The sequence below is a fragment of the Chelonoidis abingdonii genome, chromosome 8 (genome assembly GCF_003597395.2).
Source record: "Chelonoidis abingdonii isolate Lonesome George chromosome 8, CheloAbing_2.0, whole genome shotgun sequence".
NCBI classification, from domain to species: domain Eukaryota; kingdom Metazoa; phylum Chordata; order Testudines; family Testudinidae; genus Chelonoidis; species Chelonoidis abingdonii.
The window spans coordinates 63,444,997-63,469,573 of record NC_133776.1 but is presented as its reverse complement, the minus strand read 5'-3'; the positions used below and the strand labels follow the sequence as shown (position 1 = coordinate 63,469,573).

General features: G+C 44.5%; 1 protein-coding gene across 7 annotated transcripts in view; it reads right to left on the bottom strand.

Annotated features, from left to right (window-relative positions):
• ENOX2 (ecto-NOX disulfide-thiol exchanger 2) overlaps nt 1-24,577 on the bottom strand; it is a 144,992-nt gene that overhangs the window by 100,753 nt on the left and 19,662 nt on the right. For 2 of the 7 annotated variants that reach the window (XM_032786163.2, XM_032786180.2), the window contains exon 1: nt 15,906-16,097. The exons of the other annotated variants lie outside the window; for them this stretch is intronic. In XM_032786163.2, the coding sequence (XP_032642054.1) occupies nt 15,906-16,026 (121 nt within the window). In that variant the 5' untranslated portion in view covers nt 16,027-16,097. Of the gene's footprint in view, nt 1-15,905; nt 16,098-24,577 lie in introns of those variants that run through there. 7 annotated transcript variants of the gene reach the window in all.

Here is a 24,577-nt window from a genome sequence, read left to right as displayed (position 1 = left end):
GCTGAACCTTACACTTGATGTGGGGACAGTGACGCAGTGAGAGACAGTACAAATCATACAGAAGCAGTTGGGTTCCCCACTAGCCAGTGAAATCTCTAAGAACTGGGCTAAAGGATGGAATCTCGGAACACAGCATTGCATCAAGAGGCAGGGACGTCAGCAAATGGCAAGCAGTGGCAGCGAGAGCAGTGTTAGCAGCAGCAAATGGGGCAGTGACAGAGACAACAGTGGTGAGATGGTGCAGTAGCAGAACCACAGAATTGGGGTGGCAGGTTTGCAAAAATTTTGGCGGTGCCCAGAACCTGACCCCCCAAACTCCGCCCACCCAAACTCCACCCCCACCTGCCTAAGGCTCTGGAAGGGAGTTTGGGTTGGGAGAGGAGGTCTAGGGTGCACGCCCTGGGCTAGGGCAGAGGATTGGGGTGCAGGCTCTGGGAGGGAGTTTGGGTGCAAAACGGGTGAGAGGTTGGGCTCTGGGAGGGGCTCTGGGGTGCAGGCTCTCCGATGACGTTTGGGTGCTGGATGCAGGCTCTGAGATAGGGCAGAAGGTGGAGGTTCAGGAGGGGGTGAGGGATGCAGGCTCTGGGATGGAGTTTGGGTGTAGGCTCTGAGCTGGGGCAATGGGTGGGGATGCAGGAGGGGGTGAGGGGTGCAGGCTCTGGGAGGGAGTTTGGGGGCAGGAGAGGGTGTTGGGGAAGGGGGTGGGTGTGCAGGCTCTGGGACGAAGTTTGGGTGCAGGCTCCAGGCTGGGGCAGAGGGTGGGGGTGCAGGAGGAGGTAAGAGGGTGCAGGATCTGGGATGGAGTTTGGGGGTTTGAGGGAGAGGTGAAGGCTCTGGGAGTTTGGGGGCAGAACGGGGTATGTGGAAGTGGGAGGGAGTTTAGGGATGGGAATGGGTACAGAGGGAAGGCGTGCAGGGGTGAAGGCTGTGGCTGGGGATGAGGAGTTTGGGAGGGGGCTCAGAGCTAGGGCAGAGGGTTGGGGTGAGGGTTGTGGGCTTCATGATGCAGGATGGGGCTCAGGGCTGGGGCAGAGGGTTAGGGTACCAGGGGATGACGGCTCTGGCTGGGGCCAGAGATGAGGAGTTTGGGGTGTGGGAAGGGCTCAGGGCTAGGGCAAAGGGTTGGGGTGGGGGGTGCAGATTCTGGGGTGGGGCAGGGCTGGGGATGAAGATTTTGGGGTGCAGGCAGGCTGCGCTGGAGCTGGGGCCAGAAAGGACTCCCCCCCTCAGCCCTATCCTCAGCAGTCCCTTTCTCCCCCTGGCAACACTCACCCCGCACCGCTGTCACTGCACATGCTCCTAGGGCGCCTCAGATCCAGGAAGCCCCCTCGCCTCCCCTATGGTAGGTGCCGGGGGGGGGTGGCTGCCTTCACACGTGCACCTCCTCCCCTGCTGCTGCCCCTCACTGTAGCTTCACTGGGGGTGAGGGATGGGGCTGCCCCTTGCCCAGCATGGGACAGGAGCGGTGACTGCAGGCAGGGAGGCTCCCTGTGCTGGTGGAGGGTCCTGCCAGAAAATGTAACGGTCTGAGGTGGAAGGGCATGGTAAGGGCAGCCTGCCCTGCCACTAGTGGATAGGAGGCAGTAGGACCCTGCAGCAGCAGTTGCTGCTGAGAGCCAGCAGAGTGGAGTCGCCCTGGAGCTGCAGGGGAAAGGCAGGGACACTCTGGGACCAACGGGCAGCAAGTGGGGCCGGGGGACATTCAGGAGAGGTGTGGGGGTGGCAGTGGCAGGTGGGGCTGGGGATGAGATCCAGCCCCAAACATTGGTGGAGCCAGGACCCTGGGCACCATGAGCCCATACAACTTGCTGCCCCTGCGCAGAACCATTTGGCAAGTGGTTCTTGAAAGACAATGGATGCCAGATTCTCATTACTGGACTCCATCAACCTGGAGGTATCCAAGGACATCAGCGCTGCTCCCTCTGGGCACAGAACCACTTTGGTAAGTGACTCTCCAGAGAAGACAGGACCAGGCCCTCAATACTAGATTCTCTTAACCTAGAGATGCTTGATGGCCAGAAACGCTTTGGCAAATCGCTCAGAGTCAAGGGCTTTCACTCCCCCTTGTGTACCTCTGGAACCTTCCATGAGTGGGGAGACAAGGAAGGGAGAGTGGCTCCAATGGCTACGACTCACCAGATCGTTCTGGAAGCTTGTCCAACAAGTTGGACTATGCAGAGGCCTCTCAACTGAAATTCCGCTACATGAAGCAGCACTAGACTCTGAGTTTGAGAGTTTTGCAAGAGATACTCAGTTATGTACCTATCACACAGCTAAACAACAAGAGTCTAAGGGGCAATGTGAAACAGCGGAGCAAAAGCTGCTAGGAACAATATGAGACTGTTCACAGTGGAGTTCATCATGGAGCACGGTAGAGTTCATCTTCCCTCACTGCTTTCTGCTATGCTGTATTCCAACTTCTTCATTTACAAGTGTTTACATGTGACTGGAATCTTGGCAAGGATTCCAAGCTAAACCATGCATAGTCTGGACAGGTGGCCGGCTATTATTTCAGCCCCTATTGCATAGAACGAGTGTTTGATTTCAACACACACTTAAAACATCTATAAGGTTGAGCTCTGATATTCCTATTGTGAGGGTTAAATATCACCATATAAACGTTTGAAACCTCATTATAAATACCTGAACTTTGACAGGTCATGGAGTTCACAAGCAATAATATGTTATATATAAACGCAAATGATTTGCAAACTCTGGGCTAAAGGAAGCAGTGCCTTTTCCTTGTGCAGAAGAGGGATGATCTTAGGTTTAGTGCACAAAAACTACAGCTAACTAAGAAAATAACTATGCAGTAGCATTCAGAAGCTCCAGTCAGGATTGGGACCCCATTGTCCTAGATGCTGTACAACACATAGAAAGACAGAGTTCCCACCTTGTATAGCAATTTGTCACTTAAGAAATATGGTGACCTAATGCAAAACAAACATTTTCCAGTGTCTGTGCGAAAATGGCAAATGGAGCTTGCCAAGAGACAGAATATTTTACTTCAAAACAACTCAACCTCTCTACCTCGTACAATGGGCTGGAATTCTTTTCAGAAATCTGCTTTTCTCATGGTACCTGCACTAAAAATACCAGGGAATTGTCCCGTCACTGCTCTAACATGGGGCAGCTCCAATTTAATATTGGTGGGAGCTTTTGTACAGAATACCATCCCATGTTTGCACCACGAATGAGTTTCTTCCTAAAAGTGGGTGGGGAACGAGGCCCTGCACCTCTGTGGCCTTGCCCCTACCCCTCCTCTTCCCCTCAAGGCCCTGCCCCCTGGCCAAGCTGGAGCCAAGGAGCCTGGGCCCAGAGTTTGGTCAAGAGACCAGAGGCCTAGCAAATAGTGAATAGCTAAGAGAAGCAAAATAAACAAAAGATAACCTTGCTTTGCCAAAATAAGCCTAGTCAGCAAATTGTCACGTGCTGGAGCTGAGAACTAAATAATTGTGTCTTATTCAAAGTTGCAGATTGAACAAAGAAACCCTGTTTCGGTTGTTAGTTTCTTTTCTAGGGAGATGTTGTTCCCACATATCCAACCTTGAGTTTATGAAAGGTTTTTTTTCCCATAGATTCATAGATTCTAGGACTGGAAGGGACCTCAAGAGGTCATTGAGTCCAGTCCCCTACCCTCATGGCAGGACCAAAATACTGAGTAACGTAAGATTACGCGAGGCCCCTAGACAGGATAGCACTCACTCTGACGTTTAATAGAATGTTTTTATCTACTCTATAAATAGGCTCCTAAGTTAGAAGGAGATTTCTTAACAACCATCACATAAGAAATTAAACTTCCATGTTTATAATAAACACTTAGAGACATGGACACCGTAGGAAGCGTCTATTCTCACTATGTCAAAGCCTAGAAGTCTCACCTTTCCTTAACTAAAGCTAGTGTAAAGCCCCACCACAACGCGTGTGCGTGTGTCTAAGTTCATTAAGCAAGGCTAAGGTGAACAAGTTATGCGCACTGCCTAACCGACGGCATTAAGACACGCGCCACACACACACACAGGAAAAATGGGGATGACCTAGGAGCTCTCTAAGTAGACCTGATAGTGAACTAACATACTAATCATTGCGTCCCTCGAGTTCAGGTCGGGCTATAATACCTCATGTTACACACGCCTGAACCAGGACAAAAAATTCTAGTAAAGAACTGAAGGATACATAGCACCAATATATAAAACAGCACAAACAATTCTTCACTTTATGGAAGACAGAGCTCTGTCCAACTAACCCGATACTCAAACATCTTTTTTTTGAATGACATTTTACACAGTTGGTTGCACTAAAAAGGGTGAATTTGTTGTTGACATAGTTGGACTTCTGTAAAGCATCTCGATACTCGTGTACCACAGGATCACCTTATGGTCACTATAACCAAGTCATGATGCATATCACTATACGTGTCATCCTTCAAACTGTGCCTACCTGGGACTAGTTATGTGTGTTCACAAATTGGCGAAATGATCATCAAGAGGGGGATTGCTCCAGCTAGCGCGCACTCATCAGCTGTGAGTGGGTTGTCTCTCCCGACCAACATTGTTCAATATGCGTTTCTCAATGCAGTCTGGAAAGACCAATCCTTTATATCCCTGGCTGTACACAATTCGCAGAGACTGGCACATCTAAACTGTGAAGGAATATCGTAAACCAGATGAATAAGTCCGACAAAAGCAAGCCAGCATAGAAGAATTGGCCAACAGTAAAACCCACTGCCACATTACCCAACAGACCTCTAATATACTGACGAATGCAAGCTCATACATGCTGAACGAAACATAATAATATACAGCTGTGCTTAGAGGATGTGGTGGGGCACGTGACCGATTCATCTTGAAACGCCAACTGAACTGGAGTTTCGAAAAGCATGCGAACGGGTCCAACTAGAAAAACCGACTGAACATAGAAGCCCAGTGCGTTGAATGCGGGCAAGGATTTTCAATTTCTCTCAGGTCAGCATTCTTTTCCCTTGGAAATGCGGTGCCCCGGACTGACCAACCAAATACTTCATGTTGACGACCTAACCAGCGGCAGAGTAGAGGGTAAGAAATGACTTCTCGTAGCGTGTCTTGTTTTAGCATACACAATGTCTTCGTGGTTAATGCATTCCCAGAATCACGTGCTTTTTTTTGCAAACAATATCACACACCCTGTGTGAACTCATTATTAGCTTGTGGTCCACTATGACCCCTAGATTTGCTCTTTTTGGCATAAGTCTCTTCAGACAGTCTCTTTTCCCATTCGTACTGTGCTGAAACTGATTGTTTTTAAGGGAGCACTTTGGCCAATTATCTTTACTTGTTTTTTGATAGTTCTTTTCATGTGTCATTATTGCTCGTTCTTCAGTTTTTCATGCAATTTTGTATTCATGGCCGGTATATGTAATATGTTAAGCTCATTCGAGTATACAGGGCGGGCTCCCAGGGTCGGTTTGGGCCAAAGCTATGTTCAAATATCTTATCCACAAACTACCGATGTTGGCATACTGACAAGTAGCGCGCTTATCGTTGCATGGTAACGAAAGCACCGAAACTGGGAGGGCATGCAATTGCTTGGGCGCGACCCAGATCAACATTCAAAAATGATAGCTAGACAAATTGGGGAATTTAGTCTGAGGTCAGAGATCTGCTGAATGAAGTTCAGTAAATGATAACTATGCATCAGACGCTGCTCAACTCAGGATAGGTATCTATCAGTTTAACACATACAGAATGGGTAAGTACGACTAGTCTATGCATATTGGTAGTATTGTGTAAATAGAATGACATTATGGGAGTCATTAGTGGACTACAATGCTACATATGATGCTAGCTCTAACAGTGTGATATTGTGGCAAAAAAAAAGCAAATCGTGATTCTGGGAATGCATTAACAAGGGCTAGTGTTGATAAATTCAAGGCATAATCACGAGAAGTCATCTCCTTTCCTCCACGCGTCGATCTTCGTGCGTTTGTATACGGTGCAATACTGGACGTAATGTGTGCTCCAGTTCTGGGCAGCCGCAGTCAAGAAAGATGTGGAGAAAGTTGGAGAGAGTCCAAGAAGAGCAACAAGAATGATTAAAGGTCTTGAGAACATGACCATGAAGGAGGCAATGTTTATTAGGTGAGGAGGGACGGAAGAGGAGGGAAACCATGAAATAGTAAGTCAAAGGTACTAAAAACAGGGGTGTGCATTAATACAAAAGACTACTTTCTATGCCACACTAAGTTGTTTGATGATGAAATTGAACAGAGCTGGTCCCATAAAACAGACCCCTGGGAGGCCACACTTGTTATACCTTTCCAGCAGGATTGGGAGCCATTAATAACTACTCTCTGAGTACAGTTATCCAGCCAGTTATGCACCCACCTTATAGTAGCCCCATCTAAATTGTATTTGCCTAGTTTATCGATAAGGATATCAGGCGAGACTGCATCAAATGCCTTACTAAAGTCTAGGTATATCACATGCACCGCTTCTCCCTTGTCCACAAGGCTCGTTATCCTATCAAAGAAAGCTGTTTCCCACTCTAGTTTCCCACTCTGAAAATTTATATCAATACAAACCAGAAAAAAATGCTTGAACCTCATAATTTTATGCAACTGAAAATTTAAATGAATAAAAATACAAAAAATGCTGAAAAACAAACATTGATATTACCCATCAAAATTATATTTAAAAAAATCAAATTCTGCCAAGCATATTCACGAATGTACTGAGTGGTGCCCAGAGTACCCAACCTACCACTGCAGCTGTCTCCTGTAGCTCTGGCCTCACTCTCCAGCTGCTCTATGTAGCACTGGGGGAAAATGCTGGGGATGTCCATAGTGTGCAAGTTATGGGAGTTCCTGGTGGGAACACTTCCCTACCTATGCTTTTCATAGATTCCTAGAATTTAACACCAGAAAAGACAATAGATGCTCAGATATTAATAGTGACATAGTGCTAAATACTATAGTCCTGGAGCCCTGCCTCTCCCTTCCATGTCCCACCTTACACCTGCCCTCTGCCTCCCCTCTCCCGCATCCACTTTCTCTACCCCCCACCTTAAACCTCCTCCCTACCCTCCTCCTTCTCCTGTCTCCTCCTCCATCACTTCCCCTGCCTCTCCTCACACTCAATTCACACACTCCACTCTACTCTCCCCTCAGCTGGTGAAAATATTCTTTGGAGAGGCTGAGTAAAACTGTCAGACCCCACTCTCTGATGTAGGGCGGCTGTGACATTACCCAGATGTAGCAGAAAAAGAGAGCCTGAGACATGAGGCCAGGTATAAGGGCTTGGTGTAAAGCCTAAGGCCCAAATTAAAGTCAGGTCCTACTGATATATAGCAAACTTAGCAAGAATCAGGCTATGAGCAAAGGTCAGGCCTTGTTACAAAGCAGATGCCTGCAGTTTCACTATTCAGTACATGAACTTGGCAAGAACTGGGCTGGCGTTGCAAACACACAAGCACTCTTAGGCACTGAGTATTCATGTGAACACATTCCAGACGGGTGGTACCAGAATACTCCAATACCAAATTTAGTATAAATACACTCCCCAAAAATAATACAGGGACACACTAACCCCTCCTAAATATAAGGTCAGGATGACAGGGTGATGGATAGAGATATTTTGATCGAACCAACATGTACAAGGTAAAGGGTAGTAACTAACCACTGTGACAGACCCAGGCCAGTGGGGTGCAGGAGTCTGGTAGAGGGCAAATATACTGGTCACTGGATGAGTAGTTTTCTGTTCCCTGAGTGACCAGAGCAGGGTCTGCACTAGAGTAGTCAGGAACTTGCTAGAACCAATTAAGGCAGACAGGCTGATTAGAACACCTGCAGCCAATCAAGGCAGGCTAATCAGGGCACCTGGGTTTTAAAAGGAGCTCTCTCCAGTCAGATGGGGGAGGAGCCAGAGGAGAGGAAGTGCATGTGAGGAGCTGGGAGCAAGAGACACAAGGAGCTGAGATTGAGAGGGTGTGCTGCTGGAGGACTAAGGAGTACAAGCATTATCAGACACCAGGAGAAAGGTCCTATGGTGAGGATAAAGAAGGTGTTTGGAGGAGGCCTTGGGGAAGTAGCCCAGGGAGGTGTAGCTGTCACACAGCTGTTACAAGAGGCACTATAGACAGCTGCAAATCCATAGGGACCTGGGCTGGAACCTGGAGTAGAGGGTGGGCCCGGGTTCCCCCCAAACCTCCCAACTCCTGATCAGACACAGGAGGAGTTGATCCAGACTGTGGAGGAGATCACCGAGGTGATCAAATCTGCCAATAAGCGCAGGACCCACCAAGGTAGAGGAGGAACTTTGTCACACCACATTAGAGGAGCATATTTTTCTAGACCTTTAATCACTGTTGATGCTCTCCTCTGGACTTTCTCAAATTTGTCCACATCTTTCCTGAAATGTGGCGCCCAGAACTGGACACAATACTCCAGTTGCAGCCTAATCCATGCAGAGTAGAGTGAAAGAATTACTTCACATGTCTTGCTTCCTAAGCAGTCATTCCCCATTTTGTATGTGTGCAACTGATTGTTTATTCCTATGTAGAGTACTTTGCATTTGCCTTACTGAATTTCATTCTATTTACTTCAAACCATTTCTCCAGTTTGTCCAGAGCATTTTGAATTTTAATCCTATCCTCCAAAGCATTTGCAACCCCCCCCCCCCTCCACCTTGGTAGTGTCCACAAACTTTATAAGTGTTCTCTCTCTGCCGTTATCTAAATCATTGATCAGGATATTGAACAGAATCAGACCCAGAACTCATCCCTGTGGGACTCCCCTTGATATGCCCTTCCAGCTTGACTGGTAACTATTCTCTGGGAATGGTTTTCCAACTGGTTCTGCCCCCATCTTATAGTAGCTCCATCTAGGTTATATTTCCCTAGTTGGTTTATAGGTCATGAGAGACAGTATCAAAAGTCTTACTAAAGTCAAGACATACCACATCTACCACTTCCCCCTATCCCTTGTTACCCTGTAAAAGAAAGCTATTAGGCTGGTTTGAGATGATTTGTTCTTGACCTGGCACAGCTCTGGGAGGAAACATGCCTCTTATACGCAATCCTCTGCAGGGATCTGCTCTTGTGCCCATGAGAGTGTTTCTTGCTCTCATGGTTTAACTTGTTCTTACTTTTCGGTGCCAACAGTTCCACTCAATGGTTCATGCTCAGAAGGGCAACTGCAAGACTGGAGGCCACTGTACAGGGTGGTCTCTCTGGCCAGAAGCCGAGTGCATTGGAGGCCTCACTGCCTCTTCCATCAGGAACATGCAGAGACGGAGCCCACTGGCCTCTGGTTTTGGGCAGAGGGGACTTACAGATGATACACTTCACCGAGATGTGTGCTTCTCCCAGGCAGTAGAGGCACCATTGATGCTCGTCACACAGGGAAAAGGAATGAGGGCAGGAGACGAAGCTCTTGAAACCCAGGATCCTGAGCAGTGATGAGGGATCGAGTCCCCTGACTGGGGAGGGGTTTTACTAAACTACAGACTATGCTACAACTATAATCACTATATCAACTATATTAACTCTCTCAATAAGCTATATAGCATAAGCTAAGTCTAAATTATTTACAATAAAGGTAACTCTCTTCTCTGGATAAGAGTGAAGGAGGAATAGGGGCTCAGACTCAGGCCATGCAGCCATATGAGGGGGGAGGGATAGCTCAGTGGTTTGAGCATTGGCCTGCTAAACCCAGGGTTGTGAATTCAATACTTGAGAGGGCCATTTGGGGAACTGGGGTAAAAATCTGGGGATTGGTCCTGCTTTGAGCAGGGGGTTGGACTACATGAGCTCCTGAAGTCCCTTCCAATCCTAATATTCTATTATCCTATGAGGAAACTGGAGTGGCATTGGCCCTTGTACAATCAGTCAGGTGCACAGGGAGACATACTGTGCATGTGTGGGTCAACAGACACTACTGGGAAAGAAACGTCTAAAGACAGGGGCATAGCATACATGTGCACTAACGTGGAATACACATAGGGAGCATTGCTCAAAGAAGGACGTGATTGTGGTGCAGAAGAGCCTGGAGGACTGGGCCTGGTGCAAGATTTAAGGCCTGAACCAGATGCTATGAACCAAAGTTAGGCCATGTATTAAAGCAGATGCTTGCAAGTTCACTCTCTAGTGTATGAACTTGGCAAAGCTGGTGCTAGTGCACTCTATATGATTTTATGAAAATATACTAATGAGTATGAATATAATGTAAGTTGTGTATTCCAGTTGTTTGCCTTAGCCTATAATTGGAGGGGAACTTTGCCTTAACCCTTTATTTGGCCACAGGGACAGCAGAAATTCCAGCTGCTGATTGAGCTGTTCTTTGCTCTTGTAGTGCACCTGTAACCAGGGAGCCAGGTGTCACAGAACCAGGGTGTTAGCAATAAACCTTGCCAAGTCCCTTTGTCACTGAACAATGCCTGTGGTCTTTCTTTATAAGCAACATCAAAGTCTGTTGAACAAGCAGACCGCCTTATCTGCGGCAAAAAATAAGCAAAAACAGAAGCACTGAGAAGCCTGAACAGCGTTACTACGGCAATGACATTCCAGCCATCAGCACTCAACTACACTAGATGTCTGCTATACCAGCTATCTGCGCACGTGCACACATGCAAGCTAAGTGACAACATGTAAGACATAAGAACATCATAAGAACGGCCATACTGCGTCAGACCAAAGGTGTATCAAGCCCAGTATCCTGTCCTCTGACGGTGGCCAATGGCAGGTGCCCCAGACGGAATGAACAGACAGGTATAAGAACAGCCATACATGGAAACTGCATCTCAGCTTTTGACTGCTACAGCTTCTTTGGCTGGCGTTGGAGGACTGTTTTTTTCGTTCAGCTGGGTGCACTAAAAGTTTTGAAACTGCATGGAAACAGATTTGGCTTCAAAGCTGATTTTTCTTTTTTAAGCATTTTAATGTTGAAAGCACCTGAGTCAATACAGATGACTCTTGTAAACTGTGAATTATGTTTAAAATTTTGCATTATGATATTAATATGGATGCATTAACAACAATATTTTCCAGGCTGTGTATAAAAAAATTACCACAAATATGAACTTGGTTAGTACTGAATCTCTAAATAACTTTTTGGTGTTAACAATGAAATAATTTTGTTTTGTAATGACAAAGATTTTTATTCCATGTTGAATTTATAAAAGACAAAGTTATTAACTTTATTGCAGCACGACAGAATTCCAGTTCTCATTATTTAGATGCAGGGAGATAGCAATCTTTAAAACAGTTTATTGTGAAAAATCATAATCCAAAGCCCCCTCACTCAGGTTGTTAAAAAAAAACACTAAACAAAAATGGTACACCTCTACCCCGATAAAACGCAGTCCTCGGGAGATAAAAAAAAATCTTGCCATGTTATAGGTGAGACTGCATTATATCAAACTTGCTTTGCCCGCCCCCATTCCTTGTTCTCTGACCACCCCCTCCAGAGACTCCCGTCCTGAATCACCTCCAGGACCTCACCCCCTACCCAACCTCCCTGTCCCCTGACTGCTCTGACCCATATCCCCATCCCCACCCCAGCCCGCTCCAATCTGCCAGCTCCCAGCCATGGCGCTCCACTTCCCGCCACAGGTGAATGTGGAGGGCATCCTTCCCCCAACCTCCCCGCACTCACCAGTGGCTGGAAGCTGAGCAGCCCAGCCCCAGCCAGCTCCACTCCACCAGCTCCACTTCCCACTGGGCAGGTGTGTGCAGGACCTTTCCCCAGTCGCTCCCCAGTGACACGGCTGGGGCTGGGGCGCGTCGCTCCGCCTCCCGCCGCAGGTGAGTGCGGAGAGGTTGGGGAAAGGACGCCTCCTATACTCACCTGTGGCGGGAATCGGAACGTCACAACTCGGATGTGGCAGAGTGGAGCAGGCTGGGGCCAGGATGCTCCGCTTCCGCCGCTGCTGGTGAGTGCGGGGGGATACCTTGCCCCAAACCCTCTCTCCCGAGCGACACAGCTGGGGCCAGGGTGAGGGAAGCAAAGCAGGCTACTCCCAGCCTCCAGTTAATCCCCTGGGCCACTCTGGGTCTACAGGGCCCCCAAAAGTGCCATCCCACATCTCCTGCCCCCCACACCCTGGGGGGGAGCCCCTGATAGCCCCTGAGACCCTCTGCCCCTTATCGAACCCCTCGGCTCTGGCCTGCCCCAGCACCCTTAACATGCTGCTCAGAGCAGCGTGTCAGAGCTTTACCGCCTTGTATGCAAACCTGCCTTACATCAGGTCGGGGTAGAAGTGTACTAACAACATTTGCCAACTATTACATTACTCATTTTGTTTGTATTTATATTCATTTCTTCTTCAACCCTTTGTCTATTTAGACAGTAAATTCTTCCGGGCTTACTCAAGATTTGTACATCGATTAGCACAATGGGGTCTCAGTCTCAGGGTTTGTTTACCCCTGAAATGCTACACTGGCACCACTACAGCACATCAGTGTGGACACTACCTTTGTCACTGCAAGGGGTTCCTGTCAGCATAGGTAATCTACCACTCCAAGAGGCAACAGCTAAATCAATGGAACAATTATTCTGTTAACCTAGTGCTTCTACACTGGGGATTAGGTCATTTAAACTGGGCTCTGGGGTGTGGATTTTTCACACTCCTGAGTGGCATAGTTAAATGACCTAATTTTCCAGCATAGACCAGGCCTAGGCATTACTGTAATATGAATAAATGAAAATAATAATTAGGCACAATGTGCAATCCCTGTGCCTAATTATTATTTTCATTTATTCATATTACAGTAATGCCTAGGCCTGGTCTATGCTGGAAAATTAGGTCATTTAACTATGCCACTCGGGTGTTGTGTATTGCAGTCATTTGTCACACATTTACATGAGGTGTGTCACACGCCAGCAGGTTTGAAGGTCGAGAAGCATAAAGGCAGGCAGTGAAATGGCATCCATCTTCCCAAGGGTAGCCTGGGCTTCAATCCCAACTGAAACAAATGGAAATTGCAGCTATCATTACCAGAGGCACCCCGTCACAGTAGTGAGGTAGTGGCCATCAGAAGCTTCAATCCCATGGCAAGTTATAGAAACTGGCAGCCATTCTGAGTAAGGGATAACTCTATTGAAGTCACAGATTCTATTGGACCATTAGTCCGATGACCTGTATAGCACAGACCATAGAATTTCCCCCAAAATAATTCCTAGTGCAGATTCTTCTGAAAAACGACCCAATCATAGAAAGTGGAATAGAGAAAGTAGCAGATTTGCACTAGTTCATGACATAGGATGGGGTGGGGGGGAGAATCTGTCAATCTATCCCAGCAGGATTTCAACAAAAATGGTTGAGAACTACTGACTTAGCTCATTGTTAAAGCACCAGCTGCACTGGTACATAAAGATTTATTTAAATAAGTTTGGTTCTCACTGATTAACATGACCCTAGAATCACAAGGAATTGTAGTTCTTTACTGGAAATGAGATTTTGAAAGCTAAAAGCTCTGGAATTTCAGTTTTGTTCATTATTTAATACACCTCCTGACATGATGACTGTAGTAAGTGACTGCTATATTCTTCAAGGCACTGAATTGCCAAAAAAAAGTTCTTATGGTAAGATATATAGTAACCATAGTGTGAGAACTCAAGTCAGTCTTATTTGTATTATTCAGTAAAGTAAGAAATTATCCTATTTCTAGGAAAAACACTTTACATATTTTCTATCATGCTCTGCATCTTCCTATTTATTTTTTTGTTTTGTAAAATCCCAATAGAGAATGTACTGCTTTGATTCAGTCACAACTACAGAAAACACAGAAGCCTTTCTTTCAGGGATGTGCACATGGCTCTTTTGAATAAAAATTATTCAATAAGACATTGAAACCATCAGGCATGCAGCTCTCCAACACTTACTTAGACCTTGTCTCCACTGGAAAGGGTTTGCTGGTATAGCTAAACCAGTGGCTCTTAACCAGAGGTACACGTAACCCTGGGGGTATGCAGAGGTCTTCCGGGGGTATATCAAATCATCTAAATATTTACCTAGTTTTACAAAAGACTACAGAAGAAGCATGAGCGAAGTCAGTACAAACTAAAATTTCATACAGACAATTAATTGTTTATACTGCTCTATATAGTATACACTGAAATGTAGATACAATATTTATATTCCAATTGATTTACTTTATAATATGGTAAAAATGAGAAAGTCAGCAATTTTTCATAATAGTGTGCTGTGACACTTTTGTATCTTTATGTCTGATTTTGTAAGCAAGTAGATTTTAAGTGATGTGAAACTTAGGGGTACGCAAGACAAATAAGACTCCTGAAAGGGGTAGAGTAGTCTGGAAAGGTTGAGAGCCATTGAGCTAAACCACCAAATACCCCCTAGTGGAGATGTTCTTTATACTGGCAAAAAGGTCTTTGGTTGATATAACTTATACCAGTTCCCCAAACAAAATAAATTATATTAGAAAAAGTACTTTTCTTGCCAATATAACTGCAACTATGCTAGAGCTTTTGTGGACATACACCTCTACCTCAATATAACGCTGTCCTCGGGAGCCAAAAAATGCTACCGCATTATAAGTGAAACCGCATTATATCGAACTTGCTTTGATCCACCGGAGTGTGCAGCCCCGCACCCCCCTCCCCCGCCGGAGCACTGCTTTACCTCATTATATCCGAATTCATGTTATATCAGGTCACGTTATATAGGGGTAGAGTTGTAATTATGCCTGTTAGCGGTATGATTTCTTCACTCCTAATAGACATAGTTATGCTGGCAAAAGTTTTAAGTGTCTTTAATGAAATAAGCTAACCAATGCAGAAAAGAGAATGAAGCTTTTTCAATCAGCTGGAGGCAGACACTGTATACAAGTCTATTGGTCTAACTGAACACAATTCAGTTCACCAGCTCCTGGACTAGACAGCTGATTTACTGCATTGTTCTGAAACAAGTAACCTTCAAACACTGTGACTTAGATCCCTACACTTCATCTCTCTAATATCCACTTAGCAGAGAGAAAAAAATCAATGCACATATTCAAGTCTAAATACTACCTGTCACTCAGTGAAAACAGAAATGGGTCCTATTCTTCACTTCCTTTACTCTTATCGTCATTTATTTGAACACAAGCTTACAAAAGAATACCCTACAGAAGTAATGACACTGCATGGTGGGATGGAGGGGTGGATGAACTGGCTCAGGACTTACTAGAATTTTTTTTTCCCCAACATTAAACAATATTCACCAGCCTGAACTATAAGCCTTGCAGTCTTTGTTCTGGCATCACATTTATTTCTAACAATGTCTGTGTTTAGAAATGTCAAGGAAATCTTGAATACTTATGATATTACACAAAGGTGACATTTTGTGATATTTAATGGGTTTCTCTTAGGTCTATTCTATGAAATAACTTGATGCCAAAAGATGTTCTGCTTCTCTGGAATCATTTTGCTAGCAATTTATTTCTTTTTTTATTTCTGCCAATAGCTGTAGGGAAAGAAACTACGTGATATTTCTCTGTTTAAATGCCATTTGTTTCAAAATCGAATAGATAGGAAAATGTTTAGAAGTTGCTATTCTGAATTCACTCTAAGTCCCTGTTCTAAAGTGCATTCCAAATCTATTGCAATAAATTAGAAAACGTAAAGTGAAGAAACATGGGAGGGAAACAGAAAAATGCCAAATGCTTGAAAATTGCTTTTCAATGCAAGCTCCCCAGGCAATAACCTAATAGTAGTAGCAGACCTCAGACGTGCAATTCACGGCAAGAAACCCATGTACAACTGGGGAATCAGGATTATCAGTTCAAAATACATAGAAAACTGCTAGACCCACTGTAGATAAGGTCTGCATAAAACATGACTGCCACTATCAAGCCAATATAACAATGATCACCTGGCAATACCACAGGGAAATGTATTTTCAGGGGGGAAGAGAGCAAAGTATATACTGTACCTGTATACTGTACCAGGAACATTGCAAGATGCTGCTGGCAAAATTCCTCAACAGATCCTACAGTTACCCTGCCACTCCCAACTCCACAATAAAAGAAAAAAAGATCACAATAGTTCAGCATACATAGGATGCTCTTGTTGAGTTCAGTTACTTGTATGGAGCTGACCTACAGCAACCAGAACAAATGAAGGATCCTAATGCTAGTACAACTGACACTACACTTACACAAAAGGCAGCAGTGGAAAATCCAGGAATCGTGAGAGTGAGGGATTGAACTGGCTTTTATGAATTACTGCCACTGCTGCATGTGTTCCCATCAGTCTCCAGTGACTGACTCTTATAGGCTGACTCTTGGATGGGGTGAAGATTGAAGAGCAGGTAGAGAAGCAATTAGCGGCATGTTCACGTGTGAATTGGTAAGGGATTTCATATGTTAGTGACTTGAAAAGTTGCATGCAGCTGACATCTGAACTTCACAACATGCAAGCCTTGCAAGCTGCAGCCTTAGCACAGAGATCAGCTAAGCACTGGCAATGCTTTGGACACAATTTCAAGTGCAAGAGAACACAGCACTCCTTTTGTTCTGAAAAAGTTCACATTCCAACAGAACATCTAATTTCCCTAAAGGTGGTCATTTTAAAAAAGCTCCAGTATAGATATGAAAAAAGAAAAAATTCTGCTGAACACAACCTCTTCAGGCTGAAAGAAGGAAGGAGGAATAGTCAGGGCTTAGTGTTTAATGAAACTCATCTAAAATATTTGCAGAGCTACAAAAAAAAAAAAATGTATATAGCTGTGACAGGTTGCCTCCCTTTAAGGTGACACCTGATGTACTGGGATACCATTGAGCCCGCCTGTTCTGCCAGCCTGAGTCCTCTTTACCCTGGCTTGTCAAGTCAGGCTCTTAAGCCTCCTCTAGCACACACACAGGCAGGGCCACGCCCAGCTGCAGAAAGACACAGACACTAAAGATCAGCTCTGGGAAGGCTCTGCTTAAGGGGCTTGCCCCAGCCCTCAGGTGCCCACCTCTCTTGGCGAGCAGACCCAAAAGGTATATAGAAAGATCTGCACAACGCAAGCTCATAAAAATCCACCCTCTCCCTCAATGTGAAGAGAGATGCACAGCTTCTTGCTCCACCCCAGATATGGATTGCAAAAACTGGGTTTAATAATAAACAAAACAAATGTATTAACTATAGAAAGGTAGATTTTAAGTGAATATAAGGGACAGCAAACAGAACAAAACAGATTATGAAGCAAATAAAACAAGCAAACTAAGCTTGATTCACTGAAGAAAACAGGTTACAAAATGTAATCTCTTACCCTAAATGTTGAATTAGGCAGGATGCAGAATTTCTGTAGCTTAGAGTTCCAGCTATTTCTTCTTACAGACTGGATCCCTGTCTCAGTCTGGACTCACCCCTGCCTTTTCCCTCAGGTACTTTCAGCAATGTTCCAGTGCCTACCCAAGAAGAATGAGAGTCTAGATCAACCCCCCCTCCCCAGCCTTTAAAAAGGATTTACATAAGGCAGGAATCCTTTCTTTGATCCCCATCCCTTACAGAGGAAAAGTACCAGCAGTGTCCAGGGTGGTATTTTGTATCAGGGAAAGAGATTAACATCTTCACAGTCAATTTATTGTTTCTTCCTAATAGCCCATCAAGGCTGTGATGGCCGGTTGTCTGCTGTGCGTCTCCCAAATACACACACAGTGGTAACTGCTACATAGTCAATATTCCTAACTTTAGGTACAGAAATGATACATGAATACCAATTGGATAATCACATTCGGTAAATCATAACCTTTCCAATGATATCTTACATGAGCCATCTTGATAAAGTATATCTTAGTTATGCCATATCGTATCATAACCATATTGCTATAAAAATCACAATAGCCAGAAAGAAAAACTACCTTAAAAGGGGACTGAGGTTGGGTGAATGTCACATTCCCTCAATGCAAACCCTTAAGACAAGAAAATGCCAAGTTACAGGACTCCATTTATCTATACCCTTTGTCAGCAAAGCATGAGATTTATCTTCTGTACCAGTTTCAAAAGCAAAACAATTCCAAGAAATACTAGGATTTTTTGGGTCCTACATCTAGCAATGGAAACCAGAACCAAAGCCAACAAAGATTTTTTATTCACCTACAGATCTCCACAGACTTAGGGGTTTAGAACAGAGCTGATGGCTGCTATCAGCAATGGTAGCAAACGTATCCATGTCTTGGGGACTTCAACAAATGTACATCAACAAGTGCTCTGATGCAAAAGCCCAAAAGCTCTTTGCCTCTCTTGCCTCCTTAGGCTTTTCATATTCTTTTCCAGTCCAACCCACAGAGCTAGCTACACATTAGAAATGATTTTTGAACCAGATGTGGAGATAGAAGACATAACAATACAACCATCGTCTTGAACAGACCCTCATCTAATTCAGATAATTGGTTAGCGTTCTCCCTGCTTCCAAGCAGCATGAAGAGCACACAACTCAAAGCTGGATAAAAAGTTTCACAGACAACTCTTTTTTTGGCAAAAAATACAGATTCAGCCACACTGAAAGGTTTTGTGAATTCATGTCAACTTCACCCAATTGTTCATTTTGGGGGGGGGGAAGAGGGGAGTGTAAACATTTCATTTTGAAATAACTTTTTATTCCATAGAATCACAGATTATTAGGGTTGGAAGGAACCTCAAGAGATCAACTAGTCCAATCCCCTGCTCAAAGCAAGACCAATCCCCAAATCCTCCCCTCAAGGACTGACCTCACAACCCTGGGTTTAGCAGGCCAATGCTCAAACCACTGAACTATCCGTCCGCCCCAGTTGCCCCATGCAGTATTTCCAGACACCAAGCAGCAGAGGGACACACCAGAAATATACTCAGGATTATGCTGCAGAGTGTATCTACAATCCCCCCCATGGTATGCCCAATGGCGCCATCATGTGGTTTTCAAGACAATCTACTGTCATGGACCAACAGAGATACACAGTCAACTACAGCAGGAACTGAGAGAGGCTTGCTTTACCAAGTAATATAGGCACGGTGATGCAAGGGATCTTTGACCCCTTTACGCCTTCAGACTGGACCAATATGAAATTAAATAAATCTTTACTTGAAATTAGGTCTGTCAAGTGATTAAAAAATTAATCATGATTGATTGTGTGATTAATCGCACTGTTAAATAATAGAAGACACTTTATTAAAATATTTTTGATGTTTTCTACATTTTTAAATATATTGATTTCAATTACATCACAGAATACAAAGTGTACAGTGCTCACTTTATATTTATTTTTGATCACAAGTATTTGCACTGTAAAAAAGCAACAAAAAAAATAGTATTTTTCAGTTCACCTAATACAAGTACTGTAGTGCAATCTCTTTACCATGAAAGTTAAACTTACAAATGTAGAATTATGTACAAAAATAATTGCATTCAAAAACAAAACAATGTAAAATTTTAGAGCCTGCAAGTCCACTCAGTCCTACTTCTTGTTCAGCCAATCACTCAGACAAACAAGTTTGTTTACATCTGCAGGAGATAATGTGCCTGCTTCTTGTTTACATCACCTGAAAATAAGAACAGGCCATTAATTGCATGGCACTGTTGTAGCTGGCGTCACAAGATATTTACTTGCTAGATGAGCTAAAGATTCATATATCCCTTCCTGCTTCAACTACAATTCCAGGGGACATGCGTCCATGCTGATGACAGGTTCTGCTCAATAACAATCCAAAACAGTATGGACCGACACATGTTCACTTTCATTATCCAAGTCAGATGCCACCAGCATAAGGCTGATTTTCTTTTTAGGTGGTTCAGGTTTTATAGTTTCCGCATCTGAGTGTTGCTCTTTTAAGACTTCTGAAAGCATGCTCTACACCTTGTCCCTCTCAGATTTTGGAAGGCACTTCAGATTCTTAAACCTTGGGTTGAGTGCCTTAGCTATCTTTAGAAAACTCACATTGATACCTTCTTCGCGTTTTGTGAAATCTGCAGTGAAAGCGTTCTTAAAATAAACAACGTGCTGGGTCACCATCTGAGACTGCCATAACATGAAATATAGGGCAGAATGTGGGGACATACAATTCTCCCCCACAGAGTTCAGTCACAAATTTAATTAACACATTTTTTTAACGAGCATCAATCTGCATGAAAGCATGTCCTCTGTCTGGAATGGGGGCCGAAGTATGAAGGGGCATACAAATGTTTAGCATATGTGGCACATAAATACCTTGCAATGCCGGCAACAAAAGTGCTATGCAAATGTCCTGTTCTCACTTTCTGGTGACACTGTAAATAAGAAGAGGGCAGCATTATCTCCTGTAAATGTAAACAAACTTGTTTGTCTTAGAAATTGGCTGAACAAGAAGTCGGACTGAGTGGACTTGTAGGCTCTGAAGTTTTACTTTGTTTTGTTTTTGAGTGCAGTTATGTAACAAAAAAAATCTACATCTGTAAACTGCACTTTCATGACAAAGATTGCACTACAGAGCTTGTATGATGTGAACTGAAAAAATATTATTTCTTTTAATCATTTTTACAGTGAAAATATTTCTAATTAAAAATAATATTCACTTTGATTTCATTACAACACAGAATACAATATATATGAAAATGTAGAAAAACATCCAAAATATTTAATAAATTTCAATTGGTATTCTATTGTATAACTGTGCAATTAAAACTTGATTAATTTTTTGAATTGTGATTATTTTCTGAGTTAATCGTGTGAGTTAACTGCGATTAATTGACAGCCCTACCTGAAATATTAAAAAAAGTATGTGTCTCTGCCTCTTCCTTGGGACACCATTCCCTACTGCATCCTCCGTTGCCCTGACAACAGCCTATCCACACTGCTGAGCATTCTGCAGCATGGAATGTTTGTTTCTGTTGCCAATATAGCACTAAAGCAAGGTCACGTTCACACTCTCCCAACTTCCCTCTGAATGCCCACTCTGGCTAGTAATGGGACACAGCACGTAAAGCTACCTCTCGGATTTATAGACAGTTTTAAAATCATTTGCTTGGTATGTATGTTTCCCAGAATAGCTTCAGCGTTTGGGGGTCAAGGGAGCATGCACAACTGTAACAGACCTGCATTTATGAGAGACACAGAGTGGGTGAGGAAATATCTTACCCAACCTCACCCACCTGGTCTCTCTAATATCCTGGGACCAACCCAGCTACAACGAGGCATTCAGAACATGGGCACTCTGATCCCTCCTCCATGAGGGTCAGTTATGCAATGCCTGGCCGGCCTACCTGCCAACATACAGCCAAGGACATGCGTAGGAAGATGAGCAATTTATCCCCAAGCAGTTTATAAAGACCTAGATTTTTAAAACCAGGCAGTCAGAAACCAGTGACACACAGGACTGGGTGAAGATATTTGTGAGTATCTCCTCTCCTCTTACACCAGTCCAACTCCACTGACCACATTTAGAATTGGGCCTCTTGGCTCTTTCACTTGTCTGTTTCTATGACCAGAGTTTTCAAAAAGGGTCAGTCAGCACCAACTGGAGCTAGATTTTCAGGACAGCTAAACTCCTAGAGAGGCTCTTGGGGGTACAGAGCACTTCAAAATCTGGCCCCACATCTCAATCACACTTGTGCACAAGTGTCCCCTCCTCTACTCCAGCTGCTAGTTTTCAGGTTTGGTTGGTTTTTTTGTTTTTAAGTATGACCAATATGCAGAGCAGCCACTAAAGGATAGCTGTTAGCCCAGCCTAACCAACACATCCTTGCTTACCTGTACCTGAACGAGGTCTACACTGAAAGTGGCTGGTGCTACCACTGCACCCTCTGCATACTTCCGAAATGCAATTGGGCTGCCCATCACTCAGCCCACACCTCCAACCACCCTGTATTTTGCATGCTATAAAATCATGTTCAGGCACCCAAAGTGTGCCTAGCCATCACTTTGGGGGAAAGAGTGTTGATACTCCTGCACAGGCAGGTCAGACAAGCTGTACTGGTGGCCCCAGCTAAACAGCATCAGTTCATGGAATATAAACAGTATATTGGCAATTTTTGGCAGGACAGCAGAGCATGGAATCTCTAGAGCCTGAGGCACCTTTCCAATTTAAGATAGCAGAGAAATGAAAGATTACTGAGAGAATTAAATTTGTAGTATTTTTTTAAATGTGTTGTGTCATAGAGGCTAGTCTGACTTCATGTATAATACCACTCAAAGCCCTCACATGAAAACCAACAACCAAAATTAGACTGATGACCAAAGGAGACCAAATTATTATGTGCCACAGGAAAAGAATAGGAGACAGAGAGCTGCACCAGTGCCGAAGACCCTGATAACCAGATAATGCCGGCAAATGATACCCATCCCATGTTGCAGAGGAAGACCAAAAGAAAAAGAAAACTAGGTCACTGACAATCTGACCTGGGGGGAAATTCTTCCCCAGTCCTACATATGGCAATCAGATCATGAGTGTGAGAGAGAGCGAACACTCAATGCCATTTCAGAACACTGGATCCTATCTCAGTGTCCTGTCTCCGGACATATCTATCTCTGTTGCTTCAGAGTAAGGAGACAAAAAATATACATATATATATATACACACACACACACACACACACACACATTGGGGGTAGAAATCCCTTCCTGATCCCTGCAGTTGACCAGTGGAAGCCCTGACGCATGAGCTTTCAGAAACATAAGACATAAAACTAGAAGGGACTACCAAGCCCTGTCCCTACCAAGCAACCCCATCATACAATCCCACTCATACATTTGTCCATCTCTCAAAACTAATTAAGCTGGCTTCCCCCACAACTCTTGTTGGGAGGTTGTTCCAGAACTTCACTCCTCTGACTGTCAGAAACCTTCTAATTTCCAACCTGAATTTCTTCATGAACAGTTTATACCCATTTGTTCTGAAGCCAAAGTTGTCTTTTAGTTTAAATAGCTCTTCATCCTCCCTGATATTTACCCTTCTAATATATTTATAGACTGAGACCATCTCTCTTCTTAGGCTTCTTTTTCCTAGGCTAAACAAGTCAAGCTCCTCCAGTGTCCTCTCATAAAATAGGCCCTCCATTTTCCTGATCGTCCAGGTAGCTCTTCTCTGCACCTTTGTGCCTCAATCACATTTTGTATCTGGTCAGTTTAACTGTTCTGTTGATGATTAGCTGTACTTCCTTAGTGTGGCCAACTCTCATGATTTTATCTCTAGGCCTATTTGGTGTTCATAAAGCCCCAGTTGTTAAAAATCAAGAGATTGCATGAGCAGAGAGATTATTTTACCTCTGTACTTAGCACTAGCATGACCACTGCTGGAGTACTTTGCTCAGGTCTGATGCACAAAATTCAAGAAGGATGTTGATCAATTGGAGTGTTCAGAGAAGAGCCACAAGAATGGTTAAAGGAATAGGGCATGTCTACACTGTCAAAGTTACAGCGTCAGCAGTTATAGCACTGCTCAGAGAGCGCAGAAGGAAAACCACTGTTGTGTGTTCACACCGACAGCTGCCTGTGCAATAACCCGTGTTCACACTTGGGGCACTTGCAGCACTATTTGGAGCGGTGCACTCTGGCCAGCTATCCCACAAAACACCTCTTTCTGTTTTGCCACTAACACTTGTGGGAAGGCGGCGGGGCTCGCAAGGCATCCTGGGTCCAGTCCCAATGCCCCGTGATGCATTGCTTCGCATCCCAGCAATCCCTGTGCTTCTGAATGCATTTGGCGCCATCTTTCAACTGTTTGTGTACTTCATGCCCTGCCTCTTTCAGGCTGCAGGAATGGATCCCAAACTGCTAGCCAGTACGCTGCTCGCTCTGACCAATACATCATGAGTGGCAGTGGAGTTATCCTTAAACTACAAAGGTAAGAGGAGTGCAACGTTAATCTCACCACACATAGCAGTTACAACACGAGACTGCATGCGGTTTTCATAGAGGTGCTGACCACAGTGAAACGCCGCTTTTGGGCTCAGGGAACAAGCACTTTGTGGTGGGATCACATCATGATGCACATCTGAGATGACTAGCAGTGGCTGCAGAGCTTTCACATAAGGAAAGCCACATTCATAGGACTATGTGATGAGCTCACCCCAGCCCTGTGGCACAAGGACACGAGAATGAGAGCTGCCCTGTCATTGGAGAAGCACATGGCAATTACACTGTGGAAGCTGGCTACTCCAGACTGCTGTCGATTGGTCGCTAACCAGTTCGGAGTGGGAAAACCGACCGTTGAACTCGTGTCAATGGAAGTGTGCAGGGCCATTAATCGCACCCTGCTCCGAAAGACCATGACTCTCGGCAATGTGCATGACATCGTGGATGGCTTTGCACAAATGGGCTTCCCTAACTGCGGAGGGGTGAAAGATGGCACGCACATTCCAAATCTGGCACCAGACCACCTAGCCACCAAGTACACTAATCGCAAGGGGTATTTCTCAATGGTTGTCCAGGCACTTGTGGATCACCATGGACGTTTCATGGACATTAACAAAGGCTGGTCCAGAAAACTGCATGATGCACAGATCTTTTGGAACAGTGGCCTGTTCAAGAAGCTGCAAGCAGGGACTTTCTTCCCAGACCAGAAAATCACCATAGGGGAAGTAGAAATGCCCATTGGGAGACCCTGCCTACCCCTTAATGCCGTAACTTATGAAGCTGTACACAGGGAAACTTGACAGCAGCAAGAAGC